Source organism: Narcine bancroftii, chromosome 5 (genome assembly GCF_036971445.1).
Source record: "Narcine bancroftii isolate sNarBan1 chromosome 5, sNarBan1.hap1, whole genome shotgun sequence".
NCBI classification, from domain to species: Eukaryota; Metazoa; Chordata; class Chondrichthyes; order Torpediniformes; family Narcinidae; genus Narcine; species Narcine bancroftii.
The window spans coordinates 235154279-235181473 of NC_091473.1; the positions used below are offsets into that span (position 1 = coordinate 235154279).

General features: G+C 39.2%; 1 protein-coding gene and 1 long non-coding RNA gene across 4 annotated transcripts in view; one reads left to right on the forward strand and one right to left on the reverse strand.

The window, feature by feature from the left end:
• LOC138765051 (uncharacterized) overlaps positions 1 to 15059 on the forward strand; it is a 38645-nt gene extending 23586 nt beyond the window's left edge. Inside the window, exons 2-3 of the long non-coding RNA XR_011358439.1 lie at positions 12986 to 13093; positions 14684 to 15059. This is a non-coding gene — a long non-coding RNA (uncharacterized lncRNA). The remainder of the gene's footprint in view (positions 1 to 12985; positions 13094 to 14683) is intronic.
• Positions 1 to 27195, reverse strand: part of LOC138765048 (metabotropic glutamate receptor 4-like) — a 972526-nt gene that overhangs the window by 665394 nt on the left and 279937 nt on the right. For all 3 annotated transcript variants that reach the window (XM_069941699.1, XM_069941700.1, XM_069941701.1), the window contains exon 3: positions 14808 to 15024. In XM_069941699.1, the coding sequence (XP_069797800.1) occupies positions 14808 to 15024 (217 nt within the window). The remainder of the gene's footprint in view (positions 1 to 14807; positions 15025 to 27195) is intronic.

Genomic DNA, 27195 nt, shown 5'->3' on the forward strand with positions numbered 1-27195 from the left:
TGATCCTTTCTGCCGCTCTTATGTTCCTGTGGATTAACCTCTGATCCATTTCTCTGGAACAACTGTACCAGATACTGTGTGATGCAGCTGGTCAGGACACTCTTAACAGAGCCCTGTGGAAGGTTAACATGATGGTAGTTAATAGCCTTGCCCAATCCAGTCTCCGTTGCACCATTCTGACTAGCAAGTAGACGTTGTGGGTCCATGATAGGTCCCTAGTTAAGTGAATCCCAAGGCACTTAGTGCTCTCCACTACAGAGTTGTTGATGCATTTATGGAGGGTGGTTATTTCTGGTCCTCCTCAAGTCTACGATTATCTCCTTCCTATCAATGTTGAGATTCAGATTGTTACTGTCGCACTATATCACAAAGGAGACCATACTCAGTGAAATTTAGAATAATGAGAGGGGATCTTATAGAAACATACAAGTTATGAAGAGGTAGAGGTAGGTAAATTGTCTCCATTGTAGGGGGAGACTAGAACTAGGGGACATCCTCAAGATTCGGGGTAGTTGATTTAGGATGGAGATGAGGAGGAACTACTTTTCTGAGAGAGTGGTGAATCTATGGAATTTGCTGCCCATTGAAGCAGAGGAGGCGACCTCAGTAAATATATTTAAGACAAGGTTGGATAGATTTTTTACACAGTACGTGAATTAAGGGATATGGGTAAAAGGCAGGCAGATGGAAATGAGCCTATCAGATAAGCCATGATTTCACTGAATGGCGGAGCAGGCTTGATGGGCCAGATGGTCTATTCCAGCTCCTATTTCTTACGTTCCAGGACAACTGTTGCTAGTTCACCTGTGCAACAAAATGGTCAAATAAACAAACTTTACAGCTTATTTTCCAAGTAAGTGATGAGCAATTTCTTCAGAAACAACTAAACTACACATTTAGCAAATCCAATTTAAAAACTCAACCAAAAATGGCAAAGAAGAATCCTGAAATTTAATTCATGTCATCAAAATGAACCCAATTTTTAATGAGAAGTTCTAAGGGTGAAAACATCCTCCTGTGTCACATGTGGCCTCACGCAAAGAGAGAGCGACAGAGCTGTTCACCAAGAGGAATTTTCAGGCTTTGAAGGTTCAAGCAAAATGTTTCTGACTTTATGGAAGCAGCACAGGCTTCTATTAAAACTTGCAACATTAGAGAAAGCAAACAGTGACCCTCTGAGCTTTGCTTTTCACTTTTGATTTAATACTTCTTGCACAACTGCTGTTGTTGAAACACCTGATAAATAATTGATACAAGAATTGAGAAAATATTTAAAGGGACAGATGCAAATCACTCCACTGCCAGACCAGAGTTCATTCAGAAAGCATTGATGCATTGCTTTCATGCAGATTGGGATAAAACACAAAAAAAAACCTTTTGGGTTTTAATAACAGCAGAAATCACTGGAAATCATGACAGACTATACATAATGGGCCAGAACATCTAATAACTGGCGAACTGCCAGCTGGAAGCTCTTGAGACCATGTTGTTTCCAACATTCTCCAGGATTTCATCTCTCTATAAATGGCAGCCATGGTCCATTCGAACAAACTAAACATAAGCAGGGGTAGGCTATCTAACCACTCAAAGCGTTCTGATCAACAAGATCCATTTGTAACCTCAACTCTACATTACAATCTAGCCACCAAAACCTTTTGTCCTTTTGCCTGACACACATTCAAAGACTGCTTCCACTGTGCTTGAAATTCGAGCAAACAAACAAAAACACTGCATGAACTATCATCTTTTTAAACAAAAATTGCATTTGAGTTTTAAATTGTGATCCATGAGACCTACCTGACCACTTGGCTGGTCCCCCCTCCCCCTAACTTTTCCTCTGTCGTCTGTCGTTGGCAGAGTTGATTTGAGAATGTAGACCCAGAAGGTGAATGGGAGGACTATAGCCCTGTTCACCTGCTCCTTGATATATTCAGTGTATATATCATTCCTGAATAACATTGATTACCTCGGGCCACTGTGCACCCAAGCTATGCATAATTCAAACATTTAATTAATATAATCAATTCCACCAGTATATCCTCATGCGGAACTTCGCCTGATGTAGCTGCTGCTTTCGCCATTCAAGCTCTACACGTGTGCTCCATCCGCTAAGCTCAACGCAAAGTGCAGGGGATTCCTTAGGTTCACCTGGGACCTGGCAGCAACACAAACCCTCCAGTGAATGAGCACCTATGATCATTCAAATAACTTCTCTGATCCATTGGGCCCCTGGGAGAGAGAGGCCAATGCTGTCAACTACTTAAAAATGTGCCTATTTAAAACTGGAACACTGAAACAACAGGAGGCACTTCCAGCATATTGATTATAATGGTGCGATCTTTCAGGGAAATTCAGCCAACTGATTCACTTTCCACTGAACAAGTGTTAAATTACAAGGAAGTCAGCCAAGTAAAAATGAACAGCAAGGGGAAAAGTAATTAATTGATTGTGTTTTCAGATCGAATGTAAACTAAATTATAAACGGACTTTGAAATGGTTGAATAATCACCATAAGCTCTATAGAGATTTAAGAGGTTTTAGACAATGCATGTAATGAGTCGTGCATTGATGTAAAATAATTATTGTTACACAGTTTTTGCAACATATGGAACGGCCATGTGACATCAACAAAATGCCTTCTTTATTTTATTGATGTTCCTGATTAGTAAGCCAATATTGGGATTTAAAATGCATTTTTCAAGAACATTTGGTATTACCAAAGGCTAATTACTGATTAGGCTCATCTCAGTATATCAATGAAAAAATCAGGGTTCACAGGAGACGACAAATGCTGGAGTAGATAAATTCTCAGTGAGGTGAGCAGCATCTGTGAGGTAAAAAGAATTGTCAATGTTTTGAGTCATGACCCTCTTTCAGTATTAAAATGGAGGGGAATAGTCAGAATAAAGAGTACAGAGGAAGAGGTTAGACAAGATTGATGGAACCAGAGGGGAGAGGAGATCTGGTGAGTGAAATGTGTGTGGATTTGATAGATTGAACCATGGAACAAGGAGAGTGAGGGGGTGAAATTGGGTGATTGGGGAGGTTGGGGGGGAGAGCATAGGATAACGTGTGGGAAAAGGAAAAAAAGGGAGGGCTGGAAGTGGATCCAAGAGAGAATGAAATGGAATTGCTGAATGCAAGGGTCATCTGAAAGTGTTAGTGCAGTGGAACTGTTGAATCTTTGTTGTAGAAAGAAGCAGAGGACTTGAGGACTTCCTGATTTTTTTTTTGTGGAGGGGGAGAAATCACTAGATATAGACTGGGCATCCATGGTGAAGTTAAAGGCAGTGGGGGAATTAGAAGTTGTCAAAATGGTGGAGGGCATGAGATGCTCTGGACAGAGGTGGGAAGGGACTGATCAGTGGTGGGGGGGGGGGGGGGAAAGAGGATTGTATCAATATGCTTGGAAATAAGTTCAGTTCTAAGGAGAACTGAAAAGTAAAATCAGAAATGGCTAAAATGGTTGCTAACTTCATTGCTTGTGCAGAGAAGACCATATATCATAAAATGTTCCCTTGTTAGCAATGCCATTTTAATAATTGTGAATGTGATTCTATTCTCTGGAGGTAAATCAAGGCTATGTATAAATTCTCATCTTCCAATTTGAAATAATTAAAAATTCAAAATGTAAAGTCATTTTTGAGAATAACATTTCAACCTTTGAGGATACTGGTTATTGTAATTTTTTTTCCCAGCAAATATTGCAACATGGCATCACCACAAGATGTCCCTGGACTCTTGTAGGGTATTGCCTTGATCAACTATGTGTGACTCAGAATGCCCCAGGAACTGTGAGCCATTAATGTTCACAACTCATCAATCTGTGAAGTCTGCAACTATCGTGAATTGAAATGGGGGATGGGGGGGGGGGGGGTAAAAACATTCAATGGAAAATAATTAAAACACTTTGAAGAAATTAAATCAAATCATCTAAATTTTAATTCAATACTAAAGTACCTGAACTTACCAACACACCGCTCTCTTTTTGTCAGACTGACTTTGTGTTAATTGACAACCCTATTCAGAAATTTCACATGAAATGCTGATGCACAAATAGAAATGTCACGTTAGAGTAGGTGAAAGTACAAAACCACATAGTCAAAGTAGTTTAATGGAAGCCTAATATTAGCTTGCACTCTGTCCCTTCTGGGATTATTTGCATTCCAGAACAGATATTTAAAATGGGAAATGGATCCATTTACTAATGCCTTGGTATTATTTCTCTTGGAAGAAAGAAAATCATATCTATTTTTTAGTGTGGCTTCAGAGCAGAAGCAGAGTTAACAGAAAGAACTAGGGAATGTAAATATCCCACTAAATACATGGCCAACAAAATTGAGGTGCTGAGCATCAGAGAAAAGGGAAGGATAAAAGCTAGGCAGATGACGACAACATCAGATTGTTGAATCATTTGGAAAGGGTTAGTTATTCTGGAATGAATGCAGAAATTGGAAGAGAATACAAGAAGGTGGCTGTTTAGAAAAACTTGGAAAAAAATTAGCATTAGCCTCATCTTCCATCAAGATCACAGAAGAGTCCATTGAGTTAGCAAAGTTGGAGTGAGAATTTGAGAGACAGAGAACAAACAATTTCATGTTTTATGTTTCCCTTGTGAATTTCTTCAGTTGTGGAGGCATTGGTAATATTCTTCCAGTAATCAATGGAGTCAGGCATGGTTCTGGTGGACTAGAGGATCGCAAATGTCATTCTGGTGTTTAAGAAGGCAATGAGGCAAGGATGAGATTATGGAATACATGGAGAAGCATGAAAAGATAGGCCCAAGTCATCATGGTTTCCTTAAAGGAAAACCCCATAACAAATTTTGGAAGCGATCGCAAGTAGGATAGACAGGGGAGATGCAGTGGATGTTGTGAATTTGGACTTTCAAAAGGCCTTCATTAATGTGCCACACACAAGGCTGCTAAACAATAAGCGAGCCCATGGAATTACAGGAAGGATACTAGCATGGCCTAAACATTGGCAGGAAACAGTGTAGGAATAAAGGGATCCTATTCTGGTTGGCTATCCCTTACCAGTGGTGTTCCTCAAGGGTCAGTGTTGGGGCCGTCTCTTTTTACATTGTATTTAAATGATTTGGATAATGGAATAGATGGCTTTGTAGCAAAATTTGCGGATGATCCCAAAATAGGGGTTTGGGGAAGTGATGCTGAGGATGTCAAAGGCAGCAGAGAGACGGATAAATTAAGACAATTGGCAAAGAGGCAGAAGATAAAATACAATGTTGGAAAGTGTATGGTCATGCACTTTGGTAGAAGTAGTAGATGGGTAGACTATTATTTAAATGGGGAGAAAATTCAAACTTTCAAGGTGCAAAGGGACTTAGAAATCCTCATGCAGGATACCCTAAAGGTTGACCTCCAGGTTGTGTCGATGGTGAAGAAGGCAAATGCAATGTTGGCATTCATTTCTAGACGGATAGCTTAGAAGAGAAAGGATGTAACATTGAGGCTCTATAAAGTACTGCTGAGAACTCACTTTGAGTAGTGTGTATACTTTTGGGCACTGTATTGAGAAAAGACATGCTGGTGTTGTAGGGGGTTCAGAGAAGATTTACTAGAATGACTCCAGGATGAAAGGGTTTATATCTGAGGAACAATTGTTGGCTATTCAGAGTACAGAAGGAGGGTGGGAGGAACTCAGAGGTATTTCAAATGCTGAAAGGACTGGACAGAGTAGATGTGGCAAGGATGTTTCCTATGGTAGGCGATTTTAGGACCAAAGGGCATAATTTCAGAATGAAAGGGTGTTAATTTAAAACAGATGCTGAAATATTTCTTTAGTCAGAGGGTCTGAGTCTGTATAACTTGTTGTGGCAGGCAGCTGTGCAAGTGCGGTTGTTGGGTGTATTTAAGGAAGAGATTGACATGTATTTGATTAATCAGGGCATCAAGGGTTATGGGGAGAAAACTGGAGTGGGACTGAGTACGGCTGGATGATTAGAATGGTAGAACAGACTCAATGGGCCAATGGGCGCACTTCTGCTCCTGTATCTTGTATAAAGGATCGCAATGTAAATTTATGCACAGAGAATTGTCTCTTTGAGGCTGATGTTAAGAATAACTCACCCTTTGATTTCAGAATAAATTCAGGCAAAAGATTCAAGGCACTCATTTTAAATTTCCCATTAAATAATGTAAATGGGAAAGGTACTGTACTTGGTTTGAAATTATAATATTTCAGGAATTTTAAATGATTAAATTTTTGCATTAAACTGCATTTTGAAATGCTAAACATCTCAAAAATTTAATGCAAAAAAATGACTATAACATTTACTCTTCTCATTGTGATGCCATGACTATTTATTATGCACATTTCCTTAAATCCTATTAAGTTCACTCAGATTATTTGACAAATTGAAAACTGCCTATTATTAAACAGTTAATTAATTTTGTTTCTCCATTTCATTAGAATGATATTTAATAGGCTCAGCTCAAATGATGAGTTGATGGAACAGATGACTCATGAGCTCTTGAATCAATCTTTCATTGAGAATGAAAAACAAAAAGCTAAATGCACACACACAAATGCACATTGTGATGGTTATATTATATTTCATATTGTATATAGATATGTTTTTAAAGGAGATACATTGTTGGGTTTAGAGAGTAGGTCACAAACAAACAAACACCAAAAAAAGATCTCATTTAAAATGCAAAAGATTTGCTGAAAGTGAGCCATGCAGATACCGAGAGCCATTACTCAAGAGATTTCACAAGCAGGTGTAAATGGATTATTGTTTTGAAAGCAACAGATGAACTAGCTCAGAAGATTGGGTCTGGTGCCTCAATCTGTCTGGTTGCGGTTTGTTGTTCTAAGAGGGTCATGTTGTTTTGCAAGAGATAAAGACAAAACAGGCTTTCTCTAAGAGAGAGAGAGAGAGAAAAGAAAATCAGTTTGAGTTCTGCAGTGGCTTTTGGAAGCTTGCCGAAACCCTATTTTGAAGATGGGTTGTGAATTCTGAGTTATGCCTGTTGAAAACCCTTGTGGCCCATACAAGAGGGAATGGCTGGCTAGAGTATTTCACCTGAAATGAGGGAAACAAAAGGTGACCTGCAGAAGAAGAGGTTATCATGTGGAAAACCCTGATAGGGCAGGTCTCTTTGGCAAGATATTGAAGTGGCTGACTGGAGGGAATCAGTTTGTGTGTGTCCAACAAGCAACAAATCTCTCTCTGAAATCAACATGTACCTTCCTGAGCGGTAACCAGTTACCTTTAAGCACCAGAGCTTGGTGAAAATTCACAAAGGTTAAATTCTGTGCACAGTATAAGTATTGCCTGATACCGGTGAACTTGGAGGAGTGAGAAGTGAGATTGGACTGTGAATCTGTGAACTTGTACACTTGTACACTTGTGCGCTTAGAATTAGAAGGGGGTTAAGTTAATAGTAATAAGTTAAAGTTTGATCCTGTTTTTATGTTTAAAGAAAATTAAAAGCAACTTTTGTTTAAGTAACCATATGTCTTGGTGAATTTCTATTGCTGCTGGGTTTTGGGGTCCTTTGAGCCCATAAACAACACACACTTTGCATGATTGTGCAGGATATGTGAACTATACCATAACAAAATCCCCAATACATGTTTAATTTTAATAATTTATTTAATGTTGAGTGTACATTACAAATTGCAATTACATTGTTAATTTCACTGTTTACATTAGCACTTCACTGTTCATAAAATATGCTTTTTCAAGTCAGACAGACTTTAAATTCCCAGTTTTAATAAATCATAAAAAATGTTATGGGAAAACTTCATTGGTCATTGATGTAGGATTGGCTAAATCAATTGATTTTTTAGCTTGGTATCAGATGGTTGTAGCTTTAAGTCCCCATTTAGGCTAGTTCTCAGGCTCCATGCTCAGGGAGTTTTTGAAAATGGCGATTCTTTGCAGTGCAGTAATTTACAAGATAATAAATGAAGGTGCAATTAGTCTTTACGCACTTCATTTTCAGTGTTGTTATCAGGCAAGATGATTTTGCAAGATTTAAGATCCATATAAATGACATTCAATCACTCCCTTGGTAAATCTAAAGTGGTGAAATCAAGTTTCCAAGCTGTGTTCAAATTTGGCAGTCCTGACCAGAGAGTACACATCTGTTTAGATCATCTAAGGATTGATTATGATAAGCTCCCACTTTAAGTTTGACTAAGACCCCTACACCACCAGAGACTTGAGCAGGTGCACTGAAGAAACATTTAGCCATCCATCATATTCTCAATCAGAATTTGAAATGCATTTGTAAAAAGTAAATTTTCCCAAGGTCTTTCGCAGGACCTTAAATAAGAGTTACATCAAGCCACCAAAGGTGATACAAGAATAGATGAAATTTGGTTGAAGTAATAGATTATAAGAACATTTTAAGAAGGAGTGGAAAGTTAAAAATGAAGGAATTTCAGAGCTTTTGCCCTCAGCAGCAGAAGACGTGGTAGCTCATGGTGGAGCAATTAAATTCAGGGGTAAATAAATGCCAGAAGTAAAAAAACATAAAAAAGATCATGAAGGCACATAAAGGAATTTGGAGGGGGGGGGGGAAATCAATTTTGAAAACAAATTTTAGATTAAGCTATTATTTAACAAGGAGCCACTGCAGATTAACAAGCCATGAGTGATAAGCAAATGGACCACTGCAATGGAGTTGTGGATGATTTCATGTTTACTTCAGGTAGAATAACCTGCAGTAATGTTGTCTGAAGAGGGCACACAAAATCATCGAGGACCCCTTCCACTCCGCACACAACATCTTGCAGACACTCCCACCGGGTAAGAGATACAGGAGCATCAGAGCCAGCACCACTAGGCTGAGGATTAATTTCTTCGCAAGGGGCAGTGATTACGCTGAACTGCTCTCACCAATCATCCGAGACGCTCATATTCGTGAAACAATATTTATTTATATGTATGCATACTTGTCCTGCATGTGTATTGCTTGTCTGTATGTGTGTTGTGTGTCTGTATGTTTTGTATCGAGGACCAGAGAACGCGTTTTAACAGATTGTACTTGTGCAATAAGAAGACAATAAACTTGAATAAAACTTTCAGCAGGAGATGAATTAGCACAAGGATGGACTTAAGTGAGTTTTCCAGTTGGAAATGTGATTTTAGTGATGAGGCAACTGCATTATTCAAAGGCCTTCTTGCTGCCATACGTAACAAAAGTTTGAAATTAATCTGGCTCAATTTTCTGACTGATGCCGGAGAGAGGAATGGATTTGGCAGCAGGGAAATGGTCTTGGTCTTGGTTCAAATGATCATGGCAGTTGGAGCGGCTGTAACGACAGAGGTGCCAGTCACAGGTGACACAGTGCTATTCCAAAGGGTTCAACCGCCCATATTAATGCCTGCAGCTCTATACAGACTTAAATTGGCCTGTTAGTCAAGTTTATTATCATCTGATTGCACAAGTACAACCTGACAAAACAGCATTCTCCAGTCCTCGGTGCAAAACATGCAGATGCAAAACTGGGCATACACAAAGACAATCAATACACATGTAGGACAAGTATTCATATATGTAAATAAATAATGCTTGTGACTACGAGAGCCTCGGATGGTTAGTGTGAGCAGTTCCTTCAGTCATTCAGCATTCTCATTGCCCATGGGAAGAAACTGTTTCGTAAGCTGGTGGTTCTGGCTCTGATACTCCTGTATCTCTTAAAGGAAGAAGGGTTTTTGTAAGTAAAATCCTGCAACTCTGGAGACCAAGATGGTAGCGGCTTTGCTGCAAGTGGGCACAAGGGGTTACAGACTCCAAGGGGAGCAGCAGAATGGGGGAGGGCACCAGAAATGGGAAGAACACACCTCGATTGAGAAGGAGATGACCTTACAGGAAGGTGATCACAGGAGTGGTCCAGCGCAGGGCTCAGCGGCAGTGGGACCCACACAAAATATGGATGACTCAAGCACGGGTGGCCTGAATGGGCTATGGGCTGCTGGAGACTCTTTCATGGGAACCATGTTTCAGAGCTGTAATTGAGGGCAAGAATGGCTCCCAAAGGGCCACAGGCACTGAAGGCTTCTCGATTGTGTCAGAGGTTTGGACAGGAATCGGTGCAGCTGCAGATGCTATATGAGCATTGGAGGCAAATCCACGGACATTCAGAGACTATAAAAGGACTCTCTTTTGTCTCTCTTTCTCTCTCACTGCAAGGAATGCTGGGTGATACTAATGGCGACTCTTTGCCTTACAGCAGGCAGAAGGCAGTTTCATGTAATATTACATGTACAGCACTATTATATGAAAATAAAGGAATCTTGACTCATGAAATTAACTCGTCCTTGTTATAGCAACTTTCCTCAAATGGCTTCATAAAAATGTCCTTGATGCTGCAACCAAAGTAAAACTGTAATACGAAGAAAATTTATTCTAATTGTTTGTGAGATTTACTGAATGCAATATGTGAAATGTTTGGTAGAATGTTAACTATGTACTAATAGTCTGTCATTAGTATTCACTCAAACGATCAAGAAAGTATATATTCATGACAAGACACAACTTTATTGTACTCAACACAATAAAGGACAGCATTGCTAATGTTCACTTCATATTAGATGCCGGGGATTTTAATGTTGCCCTTTTTAAAATTCTGGCATGTAAATACTTTTTGGAATTGATGTACCATCAATAATTCACAAAGGGCCAAGTAGTGAAACAATCAGGCTTTTAATAACTAAAGATGGAACACGAACAAACAACCATCCAACTCCTTGACCGATCAGAGCAAAAAATAAAGGGGTAGCCTGCAAGGAGCTATGGGTAGGATTGGTCTCAGGAGGTGTGTCCAGTCAATAGCAGCCAATCACGCTGTAACAGTGGTTTACCACCAGAATATCCTCCAATCCTCAGCCACAATAACTGAATACAATCCAACTTATTCATCTCATTCCTACCACAAGTGGCATCTAACCTGAAAAGTTATTCAAGTTCCTACCCTCAGTCTTAGAAACCTCCTTTGCCTTGCTTCTCCTTCCTTGCATTATTTGGGGGTTTAAACAATTGAGGATTTAATGTTTACTAGTTGTACCATCTCCACCTTCCATGTCTGCAAGCAGAACACAGCAATTAACCCACATGTGTAACAACACTTCACTGACATCAGGAGCACAGGAACCAATTAACACATTGAGCCACCACCAGCATTTAACAAGACAATGGATGACCCAATTCCATTCATCCCCTCATATCTCTGTTGAGCAAAAATCTGCAAGTCCCGTGTTTGCAAAATAAACAATTGTGCGTGTACATATAGCTGCCAAAAATGTTTCCAGTTTCTTCCATCCCTGCAAATGTTGGTGCAGAATGCAGCTAAAACAGATTTTTAAAATATTAAAAACTCACCAGGTAAATTATAAAATGAACACTCACATGTTTCCTCTTCTTCAAGTAATACTTCCAAATGCTGTTTTACAAACCTACTGTTCTTCGACATGAGGTCACTCAAGTAATACAGCTCATTTTCAACTGTTACAACTGAATAATTGCATCAAAGTCCCATTGTTGTAAGAGGAGCATGGTTTGAATAACTAATTTGAGTTGATCTAATACAATGAGGTTCCTAGTTAACCTTGTGTGGATTCCAATAAAATACAGGCAAACTGTTCATAAATGTATCATAGTCATATTCCGTCTCCAGTTCCAGCTGGCAGAAGCAGTTATAATTAAAGCCCATTGCCTCAAGTATACCTCATGCAATAACAGCTGTTTCAAGCCCTTTTGATTAGCTTTTCTGACCACCTCTTACCCTGCAATCACAACTGCATCTCGAGATAAAAACCTTGTGTAACCACTTTGTAATGCTCTGGTCTCCTCCTACTAAGTTCATTCATGCTTATGAGAGTTTTGCAGTGGTGTCAACTATTGTGTACACAAAAGTAAGATGCTACTGCTGGGAATGAATTCAGTCAATTATTATTACATTCAAGGGATTGTCATAATATTAATGTTTGAAGCAGATTCCAGGAAACCATCTATTTGCATATCATACATTACCACTGGGCGAATTTCTTATGGGAATAATACACTCTCTCTGTTAATGTGCATCAAACAAGAGCAGCATTGGCGCACTAATGGAATTGTGGGACATTACCCTTGGGAAACTAATTATTTGTCCCCCATGGCTGTTGCTGCCCTGTGATATAAAAGAATGCATCTCTTGACGTGTGCAAAGTTGCATCTCCAGCTTCAATGCAAAATTGACCAACTTTGATGAAGTCTCCAGTAGGTATATGGAACTGATTATTTAAGTGAGACTTTAATGAAAAGCAGTTTCTATTTCCTGCTTATATTTTATTACATTTATGGTTCATGTAAGAATTTACTGTTGCAAAATACCCTTTTTACAGTTATCTTTAACATACAGCAGCTACACTACAAATTGTCATATTCTCATGCTGTATTTATTCCCATAACATTAGCTGCCTTGCTCCTCCTCAGCCTTTCCATAATCATGGATGTGTGTCCCCAGATTACACTTTTCACAGATGTACAAGGCCAAGGATGGTTTCATGAGACTTACTTCACAACATGAACTCTGTCCAGTAACTCCAGAGGCCTCCTACCTTTAAGTGCGGAAACAGGTCAAAGTTGAACAATGACTGGCCCAAGGTAAACTTCTACACCAGGTCAGACACTAGCCACCCTGCTGCAATCTGAACAGTATCCAGCAGGTTTTGTATGAACCTACTGTCATTGCCAAGTGACAATAGTAATGGGGTAGAAATAATCCCAGGAACAAGAAGAATTGTCATAAATAAATGCATGGAGAAAATGAGCTTCATCAGAATTTCATTTCCTTTGGTATTTTAAGATATGCATCCCAATTCCAATTCTCTGCACAATGTACTCTTTCATTTGGAAATGAGACCTGGATATTATATCACCTGTCTGAAAATTAAGGAGCACATAAGTAGTAAAAGCATAATATGCCTTAAGATTACATTTTCCTTTGTTCTCCCCTTGGGACACAGCACTGCCAAAGTTTGAGAGAAATGGAGCAGAGGAGATGCTATTGAAAATGATGAAGCCATTATCGCAAATATCCGTCATCTTTTACATGAAATGCCAGATTTATTGGGGTAAGCCAGGCATACCAATCACACTTCTATGGGGGGATGTTGGATGATAACCACATAGATGCCTGCTTCAATAAAATGAGAACTTATCCTGTTGTGAGGAATACCTTTCATCTCTTATGGATGATTTCAGTTAAATAACATTAACTGGTACTTCTTATTAATTTGGTCTGATACCAATGATCTCAGTATGCAATGGTTTTAAAGAAGTAGGCAGTGTGCGTTAAAGAGGCCCTTCATTGATATTTCACATCAGTGCTTTGCTTTTTTTTTAAATGATGTAGAGAAGGAGGAAGAGAAGCAGAGTCAACACTAAATGAGCCAGAAAAAGATGCAAATGTCAAAAAAAAAGATAAGGAATTATTCATTCACAGTACTTTGCAATGTTTATCTTCAGCTGTCTAAACATCATTGCCTGAGGAAATTCAGATACCACTTGTTTCCAAAGGTTTATATTAAATGCTGGTGACTGACATTTGGGCATTATGATTTGTTGAGCTGGAGACAAGATATCGGAAACATTTTACAATCTACCATCCATCATAATATCCACCATCCATCATAGGTGATTGATACACAACATTAGTGCATTGCCTTTTCCCATATATCTCTAGTTAACTTTCATTTCTCACCCTCTCATACACGATCTGGAAAACAAATCAAATCTCCACGAAGATCTTCAAACATTATTGTCCAAAGGTGCATGAAGTTAGATGGTGCAATCTTCAACAGCCTAAAAAAAAACAATCCTCAAGGAAACAAACAGGCAAAAACTATGGCCTACACTAGCTACTGCAAAATTGACCAATACTCAGACCAACCAATTTTGATTTCTCCTCAACAGAATCACTGAAATTGAAGTTCCACACAATTTTAATGTATAATAAATTAATTCCCCTCTTCTTATGTCTCTGCAAGTTCAGCATGCACAAAAATGCCAAAGCCTAACTATAATATGTAAATCATTCTGTTGTAAATATATTTAAAAAATATAAAATAATAATACAACACAGAAGATAATGTCACACATCCAAATGCACAGATATGAGATTATGCCTTCAAAGTTACGATGATTATTTCCAATTATCAAGTTATGTATTTAACATCAAGCTATGTCATCCAACAACCTTCTGTCTGTCTTAATTTCAATGAATAATTCTTTACTCAAAAGAATCTATCAACTTGAAATAAAGGCACTGCCACATGCAGTGAGTCATCCTGGGATTATATAATTGGTCGGCTTTGTCTCTGACCCAACAAGTGAATTGTTAATCTGACACATCAAATAAATCTCAACAGCATATTAACTCGCAATTCTGCTTTCAGTTGTTCAAGAAAAAGAACAAGTCTTCCAAAATTTCTGATTTTGAAATGCTTGGATAGAATGTTGAATTAGACTTCAACAGCTGTATCTCTGAAATTGTAGTTCACTCAAAGTCTGGAGGCTGCATTTCACATCTTCAGAATTCTGCCAATTGTTTATTGTGCTGGAATGACCACAATAATTTGCTCTTTATTCTGTTGTTGAAGCTGTTTAACACATGATATAATTGCTACTTCTGTTTGCCATTCTTCATTTTGTTTTTGATACAGGTTGTTGAATCTGTTGCATGGTTTTATCTGATCCAGCTCAAAACTGGCTCACAAATAGCTATTTTAAACCACATGGATGTTAAATAATGATACCTGATGAGAGTAAAAGTTAAAGAATACTGACCGTCTTCCCGAGATTTCTGTACGAAGGCTTCCACTCCACTCTCTCCATAGCTTCCCACAGAGGCCAAGGTCGAGACATAATTCCATCGTAACGCTTTGACAATATCAACCATGGCCTGCGTCTGAAAGGTGTCTGATGGAACCACTCGGGAGAAAAAATCGTACCTGCTGTTGTCACTAAGCTCTGGGGCTGTGGATGCATAGCTTATCTGGGGAATCTGCAACAAAAGGAAATAAATGAATGAAATATGAACTTTGTGTTTTCCCCCATCAATGTCCCACAGCCAATCCAATCAACCAAAGTAACCAGTACAAAATGTCACAGGATTAAATACAGATTACAAATTTAATTTGTATCCAACACAAATCAAATTCCCCTGATCTTTTGAATTATTTCCAAAAGGCCGACACCAGCTCTACAGATAAACTGGCATTCACCATCATTTCCTTTATCAAAATAGTGCCTCTACTTTGGAAGTCTTTAATTCATTGTAAATATGCCTTCAGGTCTTCTGAAATCAATTTGGATGCCACTACATAGAGTAAATGGAGCTCTCTTTTGCTTTATTGGAAGTTTAAGCTAATTGGACTCAGCATTGGGTCTTTAAGAAAATTAAGGTGGTTGCAAAGAGTCCAAAAGGAACATTTTAAAAGATTTAAATGCACCAATTAATATACCTTAGTATATTTTTTTTAAAAGCTTTATGTGAATGTTAATAATTAAAAGTTAGTTGAGTCAAAGCCACATTGGAATTATTTTCGTGTTTCAGTAGTTTTAAGCAAACTTCACCAGTTTACCACTTCTGAATAAAAGACAGATTTTCTTTGAAAAGCAGAACATCCAAAACAAAAATAACATCATAAAAAGTTAGTGTGTCTGGGCAAAAGCACAAGGAAAAAGGATACTTCAAAACAGTTAGAATTTTGGGCCATATCAATGATTGTTTTCAAAGTGGGAATTCTACCTATCAACTATTTCCAGTGATTCCTTTGATGTAACTTGCCCTTCCTCCCAACAAATTATTAAGCACTGATATGTGATTTTTTTTTATGCCTATCAACATGATGTTTGTTATTCCTAGCTATGGCATTACTTGGTTATTGTTGTTTAAGATAAGACAGCAGCAATGTGTTAAATAAGGCCCCCATCAACAATGCTATGTCTCCATTACAATGTCTTAGAAAAACAAGTATCAGTGGAGAAATCTTTTTTCTTCCACGCATAATTCCTTGGATCTCTGAATAGTCAATATGTGATGGCATCCACTATCAAAATAGGACCAAGTATTAACAGGGCTCCCAACACACTGTTCTGAGCATGGCCTGCAAGCCAATGAGAACAGTTTGCTAAATTGACTATCCAAAGCAACACAAAACATAAGAACTATTTGAACAATGATTGCTCTATCTCCTCGCTTGCAGTGGAGTACTCTGGAAAGTGTGTTTGTGGTTGGTCAAACTAATTACTGTATCCCATAAGGATCTGGGAATGGAGTGGAATGGGCAGGAAGGAGCAAATGAAGGTTTTAAAAAAGAAACCAGCTTCTGCACAGATTGTTGCAAAAGGATTGAAAGGTCAGGATAATGTTCATTAAACACTTGAATCCCTGGAGGATGACAGCGTTTCCTGAGGCATCAGCCAGTGGTGATTAATTGGGATTCTCAGTAGCAGCATCTCTCACCAGGAAATATTCGAGTCAAGAATTGGTGAGGTATGAATTCATTTTTAAATTTTATCTAAGGATTTCGATCTTTTCTCTCCTGTAAGTAAATGATAGGTCTTAAGACATTCCCAGCATCTTAACAAGGTAAAAACACAACTAAGCACAAATGCATGGCAGATTGACCCACTTCTAGTGTCATTAATCTGTTCTTTTGGTTAGTTATAATGATCCGCTGCATTTGAATATTTAAAATGATAATGAGAGAGAGATTTTGTTTGGAACTTGTCCATTCTCTAAATGTGCGCACTGCGCATTTAACATATTAAGAAAAAAAAAAGGGAACAGGGTTTTTCTCCTGAAAAGTTTGGAGCATCGAGTCACATCTCCAGACCAGAGGGTACACATCAACCAGCAGGCACTTAGTTCAATTAATCTGACACGCATCTCATTTTACTATTCCCATGAAATCCACCGGATTCTGCAGTTTACACACAAACAGTAATTTACACTGGCCACTTAACCTATAAACAAGCAGGTCTTTAAGATGTGGGAACAAACCAGTGCACCCGAAGAAAACTCGCGTGATCACAAGGAGAACAGACAAACTCACACAGACAGCTCCAGAGGGCAGGGTTGAACCTGCCTCACTGGAACTAATTGGCATTAGCTCTGTCAGGTGCACCATGTTGTTGATCTTATTGTTAGATGCGCTGTCTCACTGAGCGAAACATGGCTTCAATTATTCGAAGCACTGATGTGCAATGGTCAGCCAACACCATCCTCAAAGGAAAGCACTTTTTGTCAGTGTCACAACATGTTTACTTTTAACGGCTCTGCATCACTTCTAAAATTGTAATCTATTGGCCTCAATTTAATCAAATTTCAGAGCACAAAAAAGCAGCTATGAAAAATAATGGTATGTTGACTTTCATTCCAAGAGGATTTGAGAGAAAAGGATGTCTTCATACAGCTATACAAGGTCTTGATAAGGCTCTCAGCTTAAATTTTAATTTCCCTATCTGAGGAAAAAAAATTCTTCCCATGGACGGAGTACAATAAAGATTTACTTATCTGATAATGGCGAGTGATTGGATGGGTTGTGCCTGTATTTGCTGATGAGTTGAAAGTAAAGGTCCCATTACTGTCACATAATTCTATATTTAGAATGTAACATACATGAATTTCTTTAGCTTTATCTACTGTAAGAAGGCAGAGAGTCGCCACTTCTCCAGCACCCCTTACAGAAATGAGGAACAAACTCACGACCCCTGGTTTACAAGACCAGTGCTCTAACCACTGAGATTTTGGAGTGGGGATCTCACAGAAATCAATTCTGACAAAGCCAGAAGGATTAGATGCAGGGGGATAGCTGAGAAGTCTCGAACAAGTGCATCACTACCTTGAGATGTAGGATATGGTATTCAGTATCACAACTGGAAAAGGTTTCTTCTCCTTGAGGGTGTTCAACATAAAATTATATATCAGACAATGGGGTCTTCTTTCAATATGTTCAAGGAGGAGGTAATTTTTTTCTCTTTATCATAGAGTCAAGTCAAGTTTATTGTCATCTGATTGTACAAGCACACCTGACAGAATTCTCCGGTCCTCGGTAAAAAACATGCAGACACACAACCAGACAGAACACACATTCGGAAAAACAATACATATACAGGACAAGTACTTTATCCTTTAAAAATAAATAGATAAATAAATAGATACATTTTGTTTTGTGCAAATGAGAGTCTCGGATGGTTAACATGAGGAATTCCTTTGGTCGTTCAGCATTCTCACTGCCTGTGGGAAGAAGCTGTTGCTCAACCTGGTGGTGCTGGCTCTGGTACTCTTGTATCACTTTTCCGACAGGAGCAGCTGAAAGATGCTGTGTGCAGGGTGGAATGGATTCTCAATGATTTTGAGCACCCTCTTCAGACAATGATCACATCAGTGAGGGGAAGCGAAACTCCAGTGATCCTGTCTGCCACTCTGATTGTCCTGTGGATTGACCTCCAATCCATTTCTTTGCAGAAACCATGCCACAGTGTGATGAATCCAGCCAGAACGCTCTTGATAGAACTCTTATGGAAGGTTGACATAAATAGGTCTGGTAGCCTCCCCAGCTTTAGTATTCTCAGAAAGTGCAGTCACTGTTGTGCCTTCCTAAAAAGCAAGGAGATAGTCATGATAGGTCACTCATTAAGTGAACTCCAAGGAACTTGATGCTCTCCACTCTCTCTACTACAGAGTTGTTGATGTGTAGTGCAGGGTGGTCATTCCTAGTCCTCCTGAAGTCCACGATCCTTCATCTTGTCCACGTTGAGACTCAGGTTGTTACTTTTGCACCATTTCACAAGAATTTCTGCCTCTTCTCTGTTGTGCAACCATTGTTACTGATGATGAGATCAACTACTGTTGTGTCATCTACAAACTTGATGTCACTATTAGAGCTGTATCAGGCCATACAGCCCGCTCTTGAGGGCAGAGTACACAGCCCTGAGATGCACCAGTCCTCAGTGTGAAGTTGCTCAATATTCTGCTACTGACCCAGACAGACTGTGGTCTTTCTGCTAGGAAGTTCAGGATCCAATTACAGAGCGGGGTGTTGTTGAGATACAGTAAAATCTACTATATCTGGAATTCAACCAATTGGCGACCCAACCAATCAGCAAAAAAAAATCAAGTAAATAAATAAATTAATTAAAATTTAAATTTATATGAAAGAATAAATGTTTATAATCAATGTTTAAAATCATAAAATTAAATGTTCTACAACGCAACGTGAAGTTGGGAGCAAACATTCATCCAGCAGAGCGCCCAGGCTGTGGCCTGCCTGCAACAGCTGTTTGAAGAAATTTCAAATAAGTTGTGTTTGAATAAAATGGCAGTGCCAAGGATGAAGAACCAACCGATGCCACTCACAGCTGGGGCGACTCTCCCAAAGTGTCTCCCGATCCTTGCCGAGTAAGAGTCTTTATTTTTATTACTAATAAGTATATTAGGGGCAGCACAGTTGATATAGCGGTTAGCGGAATGCCTTGACAGCACAAGCAATCGGGACCAGGGTTCAAATCCCACGCTGTCTGTAAGGAGTTTGTACTTTCTCCCCGTGCCCTCATGGGTTTTCCCCAGGGACTCCGGTTTCATCCCACCGTTCAAAACATACTGGGGGTGTAGGTTAATTGGGTGTAAATTAAATGGCACGGACTGGTAGGCCGAAATGGCCTGTTACTGTGCTGTATGTCTAAATTTAAAAATTGAATTTAAATTTAGTAAGGCCTTATCTGTAAATTTGGAGAAGGGAACTTCATCACGATGGCAGTACCATTAATGCAGCAGCGCCAGTAATCGGGTTTTGGATTTAAATTTTGTAAATTATGGGAATTAGCTGATTAAAGTGAAATTTACATAATGAAGAACGAGTATTCTGATTCTTTTTTTTCAAATTTCTTTACATTTTGCACAGTCTTTTGTCTTTTCAGCTGTTTATTTGTAATGCAGGTTCATTAGTTGGGCATTGTACTTGTCAGAATTAGATTCAGAATTTATTGTCCTGAACAAGTCACAGAATTCGTTGTTTTGTAGCAACATCACAGTACACACACGTTCATATATAAACCTGACAAAAATAAATTAAAATAGTGCACAAAAAATCAAAGTGAGGCAGTGACTTTGGTTCATGGTGCCTCAGTGAACTGGAAAATTTGTGTATCTGGCATCCGCGATCCGTGCACGTGCTGGATAGAAGGGATTTTACTGTACGGGGATAAGGTGGGGAAGTGGATGATCAGCCGTGATCATGTTGAATGGTGGAGCAGACCTGAATCTCTCAAATCTGGCCACTGACCAGGAACTGATTTCTTCCCAATTGCTTCATTGAAATAATACAAACCGTTCACTATTTGCATTTTCAGAGGGTCGATAAATGAAACCTTCAGTTGTGCAAGAGATGACTGGCAATTTATATCCTCAGTGAACTAGACGGTTTCATTGGAACTGGAAATTAAAATGGCAGTTGACTAAAAAGAAGTGAGAGGCGTTTCCTGAATGTAGTATTTAAACAATGGTCATTATCTAATTAATTGCCAATTGCTGTTTCAAGGCTGGCCAAGGAGCAAAATATTCCACCTTAATCAATCAAGAAGAAAAGATTGACGTGGTTGTTCCAGTGGAGTTGTTCGCTGAATGACTGCTGATCCAATGATTCAGTTAATTCCAAGACACATGCTTCAAGAGAGTCATGTTCTGCCTCATCAATCTCCCTGCAGAATAGCCATAATTGCTCCATTGTTAACATAGTTTTACTTCTCTTCCCATCTCCTAATATCATGCTTGCTTCAATGGAGATGCACTGTGAATCTCAAATAACTGCAGGCACACTGCTTCCATTTCATTGTGATTTTAATTTCTGCACAACTTTTCCATTATAACTTAAGATTTGACGGAGTTATGCATTTTTCAGAAATCTTATGAGGATTTTGGATCATTATCTTTAAACAGGTATTTGACAAATTCAGCTCAATTCAATGTTTAATGACTGTTTATGGTGGAAATTAGTCCAGATCCAGAGAAATGGAAGAGTACATCATAAGGTACATATTTAAAAATCTACGTGTTTTTTTTAAATAGGAAGGAAAACAGTCTTTATTCTTCACATAGAATCGGACTGAAAGGAGATCTGCTGTCTAACACGTATCAGTCTTGGATTGCAAACGGATACAGAAAATATTCTGCAATACTGTATAGGTAATCCACTGAGGCAAAAATATAACAGCAGGGATGGTGGTCCAGTTGTGGCCATCAAGAGAAATTAAATATGCCATTTAAACCAAAGGAAAAGGCTTATAGCATTACCAAATAAAATGTTGCAAGCCCGAGGATTTAGAATTCAGCGAAGGAGTGCAATCACTGACAAGGAAAGGGGAAGTAGAATTCGGGCGTTGGATTGTGAGAAATGTACGAGCTTCTGCAGATGTAGAAAAAAAAGGAAATGATTACATGAAGTGGGTCACTTACAAATTGAGAAAAATATATGATGGGGAATAAGAAAATGACACAAAAATTAAACAAATATATGGATTTATTTTGATAGGAAAGAGCAGAAAACAAAAGGATATACCAGTGGACAACAAATTGATAGCGAAGGAGGAGCTCAATGAAATTAGCATTGTAACAAAAGGAATCAATAGAACTGAAATAAGAATAATTTTTAAATGCTGTGAGACAATAAGATGCTTGAATTCAGAGAGGATACAAGGGTCCTTGCCCAGAATCAGTTAACATGCAGGTAATCAGGAGGCAAATGGTATGCTGGCCATTATGTCAATCTTTTATAGGAGCTTTATCGAGATCGTCTTGGCTGGCTGCATCACAGTGTGGCAAGGTGGCTGCAGAGAGATGGATCAGAGGTCAATCCACAAGATCATAAGAGTGGCAGAGAGGGTCACTAGACCCTCCCTCTTCCCGCCCCCACCCCGCCCCCACCAACATGAACTACCAGGATCATTGCAGAGGGGCACAAAATCATTGAGTATCCCTTCCATCCTGCACACAGCATCTTTCAGCTGCTCCCTTTGGGAAAGAGTTTCAGGAATATCACAGCCAAGCACCAGCTTCTTCTCGCAAGCAGTGAGAATGCTGATCGACCAAAAAAAATTGTTCACACTAACCATCCAAGACTCTATTTATTTATTTGTATATAATGGTCAACCAGTTTACCTATCTCGGCTGCACCATTTCATCAGATGCAAGGATCGACAACGAGATAGACAACAGACTCGCCAGGGCAAATAGCGGCTTTGGAAGACTACACAAAAGAGTCTGGAAAAACAACCAACTGAAAAACCTCACAAAGATAAGCGTATACAGAGCCGTTGTCATACCCACACTCCTGTTCGGCTCCGAATCATGGGTCCTAGACCGGCATCACCTACGGCTCCTAGAACGCTTCCACCAGCATTGTCTCCGCTCCATCCTCAATATTCATTGGAGCGCTTTCATCCCTAACGTCAAAGTACTCAAGATGGCAGAGGTCGACAGCATCGAGTCCATGCTGCTGAAGATCCAGCTGCGCTGGGTGGGTCACGTCTCCAGAATGGAGGACCATCGCCTTCCCAAGATCGTGTTATATGGCGAGTTCTCCACTGGCCATCGTGTCAGAAGTGCACCAAAGAAGAGGTACAAGGACTGCCTAAAGAAATCTCTTGGTGCCTGCCACATTGACCACCGCCAGTGGGCTGATATCACCTCAAACCGTGCATCTTGGCGCCTCACAGTTTGGCGGGCAGCAACCTCCTTTGAAGAAGACCGCAGAGCCCACCTCACTGACAAAAGGCAAAGGAGGAAAAACCCAACACCCAACCCCAACCAACCAATTTTCCCCTGCAACCGTGTCTGCCTGTCCCGCATCGGACTTGTCAGCCACAAATGAGCCTGCAGCTGACGTGGACATTTACCCTCCTCCATAAATCTTCGTCCGCGAAGCCAAGCCAAAGAAAGATATATGAATATTTGTCCTGCATATGTATTGTGTTGTCTGCATGTGTGCTATGTCTAGTTGTGTGTCTGCACGTTTGTACCGATGACCGGAGAACGTTGTTTCATCGGGTGCACTTGTGTATTCAGATGACAATAAATTTGACGACTTGATTGCAAGAAAATTTTAGTACAAGAGTGGAGATATATTATGCTCCAATTATTTACAATTCTGCTGAGAACACAATTGGAACATTGTACAAGAAAAGGTATACTGGCAAGTGCAACAATGCTTCGGCAAACTGATTCCTGTGATGACCCATTTATCATGTGTGAAGAGGTTACGCAGACTAGGCCTATAATTAGAAACAGAGATGCTCTCATTGAAACAATGATGATTTTTAATGTCCTCGACAAGAAATAAGCAATTGTGTCCACTGGTTAGGGTTTTTTTTTAAGAAGCAAGTATCAATTTCAAAATGAGGATTTGGTCATTGAGGATAGAGAAGCATTTTCTTCATCCAGTGAGTAGTGAATTCTCTACCCAAGAAAACTGTGGAAGATCAATTTCTGAGGACATTTAAGATGAGATCAATCAATTTTTTTTTAGATATTTTGAGAATTTAGGGGTTAATGTGAAAAGTGACACTGAAATAAATGGTCACCATTGATTTTTGATCTCATTAATTCTTGATCTCATTGGTTGGTGGAGTCACAAGGGGCCAAATAGTTTATTCCTTTCCTAATGCTCAAACTGGTATATATGGGTTTGGAATCACATCAATCCCGACTTTCAAACTGATACCTTCCAAGAGGGAATAGTTTGGCACTTTCCTTTAATCCAGTGGTTTTCAAACTGCCCCTTAAACTCACATTCCACCTTAAGCAATCCCGATGCCATAAGTGATTTTGTAAGGGATTGCTTAAGGTGGAAAGAAAAAGTTTGAAAACCACTGCTTTAATCATACCTAATTGACTCATTTTGTGTGTGGTTTCATAAACTCCAAAGGAAATGGGCCATTGACAATGTTTCTCAAGCAAAATATTTCAGTTACAATTGGATCTGGAGCAGTGATTCTTAACCTTCCCTTCCCACTCACATCCCACCTTTAGCAATCCCTTACTAATCACAAAGCACTTATGGCATAGGGATTACTTAAAGTGGAATGTGAGTTTAGGGGGCAGTTTGAAAACCACTGATTTAATCCATGTTCACATGAAACACATTACCAGTTAAATTTGCTCCCCTTAGTTTGGTTATAAATGGATAGCTATCTTTAAATAAAATCCCCAAAATTTGCTCTTTCAAAATTTGCAGGCTTTCAACAAATGTGTTAAATTTTCCCAAAACAAGACTTGTAAAATTCAAATCAGACCTGGTTGGCAACTCAGCATTACAAACAGGCTCCCATGCCATTGATTTATGAGGTTTTGATGACAAAATAACTACATATAAATATGGGTCAGATCACAGAGATCATTTTTGTTGACAATTCACTCTGCAAATCTACAAGTATGGTTGGTGCAACGGTTAGTGCAACACCTTTACAGTGCCAGCGATCAGAACTGGGGTTTGAATCCCACGCTGTCTTTAAGGAGTTTGTACATTCTTCCCGTGCCTACATGGGTTTTCTCCTGGGGCTCTGGTTCCATCATACCATTCAAAACGTACCAATGGTTGCACATTAATTGGGAGTAAAATTGGGCGGCACGGATGCATGGGCTGAAATGACTTATTATGTCTTAATAATAAAATAAATAAATTCTCAAGAGAAATTAAACAGTAAATGGCCATTTGCATTTTAAATACAATTTTAACCAATCAGAGGATTTTTGCTTTGTTTCTACTTTCCTTTTAAAATTTAAATTTATTCATTTTTTTGCGAACTGGGCGGCACAGTGCCTTGTTGACATTATCCTTTTTATCTTTAAAGTTCACTTCGACAGAAAGAATAAATTGTAATTTCTCTGGCAGCTGTGAGGGATCAAAACTGAATCCAGTTTCTTTGGTATCTCAAACCTCTTCCCAATGGATATAATCTGCAACTGCAAAACACTATCCAGAAAACTCCCTTTAATTGGCATCACTTTAACTGACTGGTTAAGTCAATAAAAGGGTAGAAGCCAAGTTAGCAAGACAAAGTGTTGTCTTCCTTGGTTGAGGATATACCATCTTGGATCAGTGCTTGAGGAGATCCTGAGTTCTATCTCATGCCGATGATATATCTAAGATGTCTTTCTCATGGAGTTAATTAGGTCATATTTAATGTGATAGTTTTTTAACAACAGAATGTAGCTATTTTGGAGTCCCTGTTTGGGCACCACTTCTTGGGATACCTTGCCTGAATGTACCTGTTTTTGCGCTCTTAGGTAATATTTTGGGAAACTCCGCTTTAGGTAATATTTTGGGAAACTCCACTTTAGACATTGTCAATTAGAACATAGAGCAGTACAGAACATGAATGGACCCAGTGGTTCTCAACCTTTTTCTTTCCACTCGCATACCACTTAAGTATTCCTTATGCCATCGGAGCTCTGTGAATGGCTTAAGGTGGCACGCGGGTGGAAAGAAAAAGTTAGAAAACCATTGTTTTAATCATACCTAATTGACTCATTATGTGCAGGGTTTCATAACTCCAAAGGAAATGGCCCAATGACAATTTTTCTCAAGCAAAATATTTCAGTAACAATTGGGTCTAGAGCAGTGATTCTCAACCCTCCCTTCCCACTGACATACCACCTTAAGCAATCCCTTACTAATCACAGATCACTGATGATATAGGGATAACTTAAAGTGGGATGTGAGTGGAAAGAAAAAGCTTGAGAACCACTGCTTTAGCCCATGTATATGTACCGAAAATCTTACCAAATTAAATTAAAACTCTGCTGCTTGCATTTGATAGACATCCCTCAACCCCCTTCACATTCATGAGGTTAGTTAGACATCTCTTAAATGCTGCTACTGTATCTGCTTCCACAATTATTACTAATAGCTCATTCCAGGTGCCCACCATTGTGCCATGCTGCATCTTTTCTGATATGGAGACACCAATACCTCTGAGCTTAAAGCCCTGAAAGAAGAGAGTGGATGCAGCCTAGAACATTCAGGTCAAAACCCTCCCCAGGAAATACAAGTATGGGGGGAAACCTGAGTTAAGGCAACAATCAGGTCCAATTTTCCAACAAATTAGATGGCAAAAGGAAATGGTCAATATCACTTAAAAACCACATCAAAATGCTTTGCATGCTTTTTATGTTTAATTTACACAAGAACAAATTGGCCTACTTTCTTGACATTGCTTTAGTCAACTCACCAATTTCAGTCTGCCTGCAGACCATATGAATTTACAATCTCTCCTACTTCAATCTAGGTAATTCATCTCATGGTTGATCAGCTGATGCCAAAATCACCAAGGGAGGGATCATAAACCTATTTAGTGGAAGTGTGCAAAATGCATTCAGAGCACACCTTGCACCTTGAAATGCAGTTATGAGTGTGTCTGCTGCATTAAATCTCATGATTTCAGTGAATTTTCAGAAAAAACATCAGCACAGATTGAGGTGATAGTTTAATGAAGCTACTAATATATTTGGTCCTTGATGGGCAGACCGCCCTGAATATAATACTCATCCTGAGAAATTTAATGGATCACAGTTTAATATGTCCCTTTCATCGTTCAGATGGAAAGAATGATAGAGGTGTATAAAGCCATGAGAAGGGATTGATAGGGCGGACAGTCAGAATCTTTTCCCCAGGGCAAAAGCATGACACACTAGAGGACATACGTGAGGGGGGAGAAAGATTAAGGGAGATGCGCAAGCAAAGATTTTATACATAGAATGGAAGTTGCCTGGAGCGGGCTGGGTGGAATAGTGGTGGAAGCAGATACAATAGCAAATGTTAAAGACCCTTCGAGATAAACACATGAATAAGAAGGAATATTTATCAGCTACAAGGAGAAGACTTTGAATTGAATATCATGTTTGACACAGACACTTGGGCCGAAGGACCTGTTCCTCTGCTTTACAGTTCTACATGCCGTATTCTATAGGTTCCAAGTATGTTCTCTAAGTAACAATCAGAGGTTATGAAAAAAACATATGCTGACATGCAGGGGATAGTTTGTTCTGGAGTGGAGAGATAAACATATTCACATGCAGAGATCATTCACGCTTTCCCAGTACCAGAGAGCAAAATTCACGATTTTTGCTGTGATGGCACACTCTGAATTACAAATGTACTTCATGGATGATGAA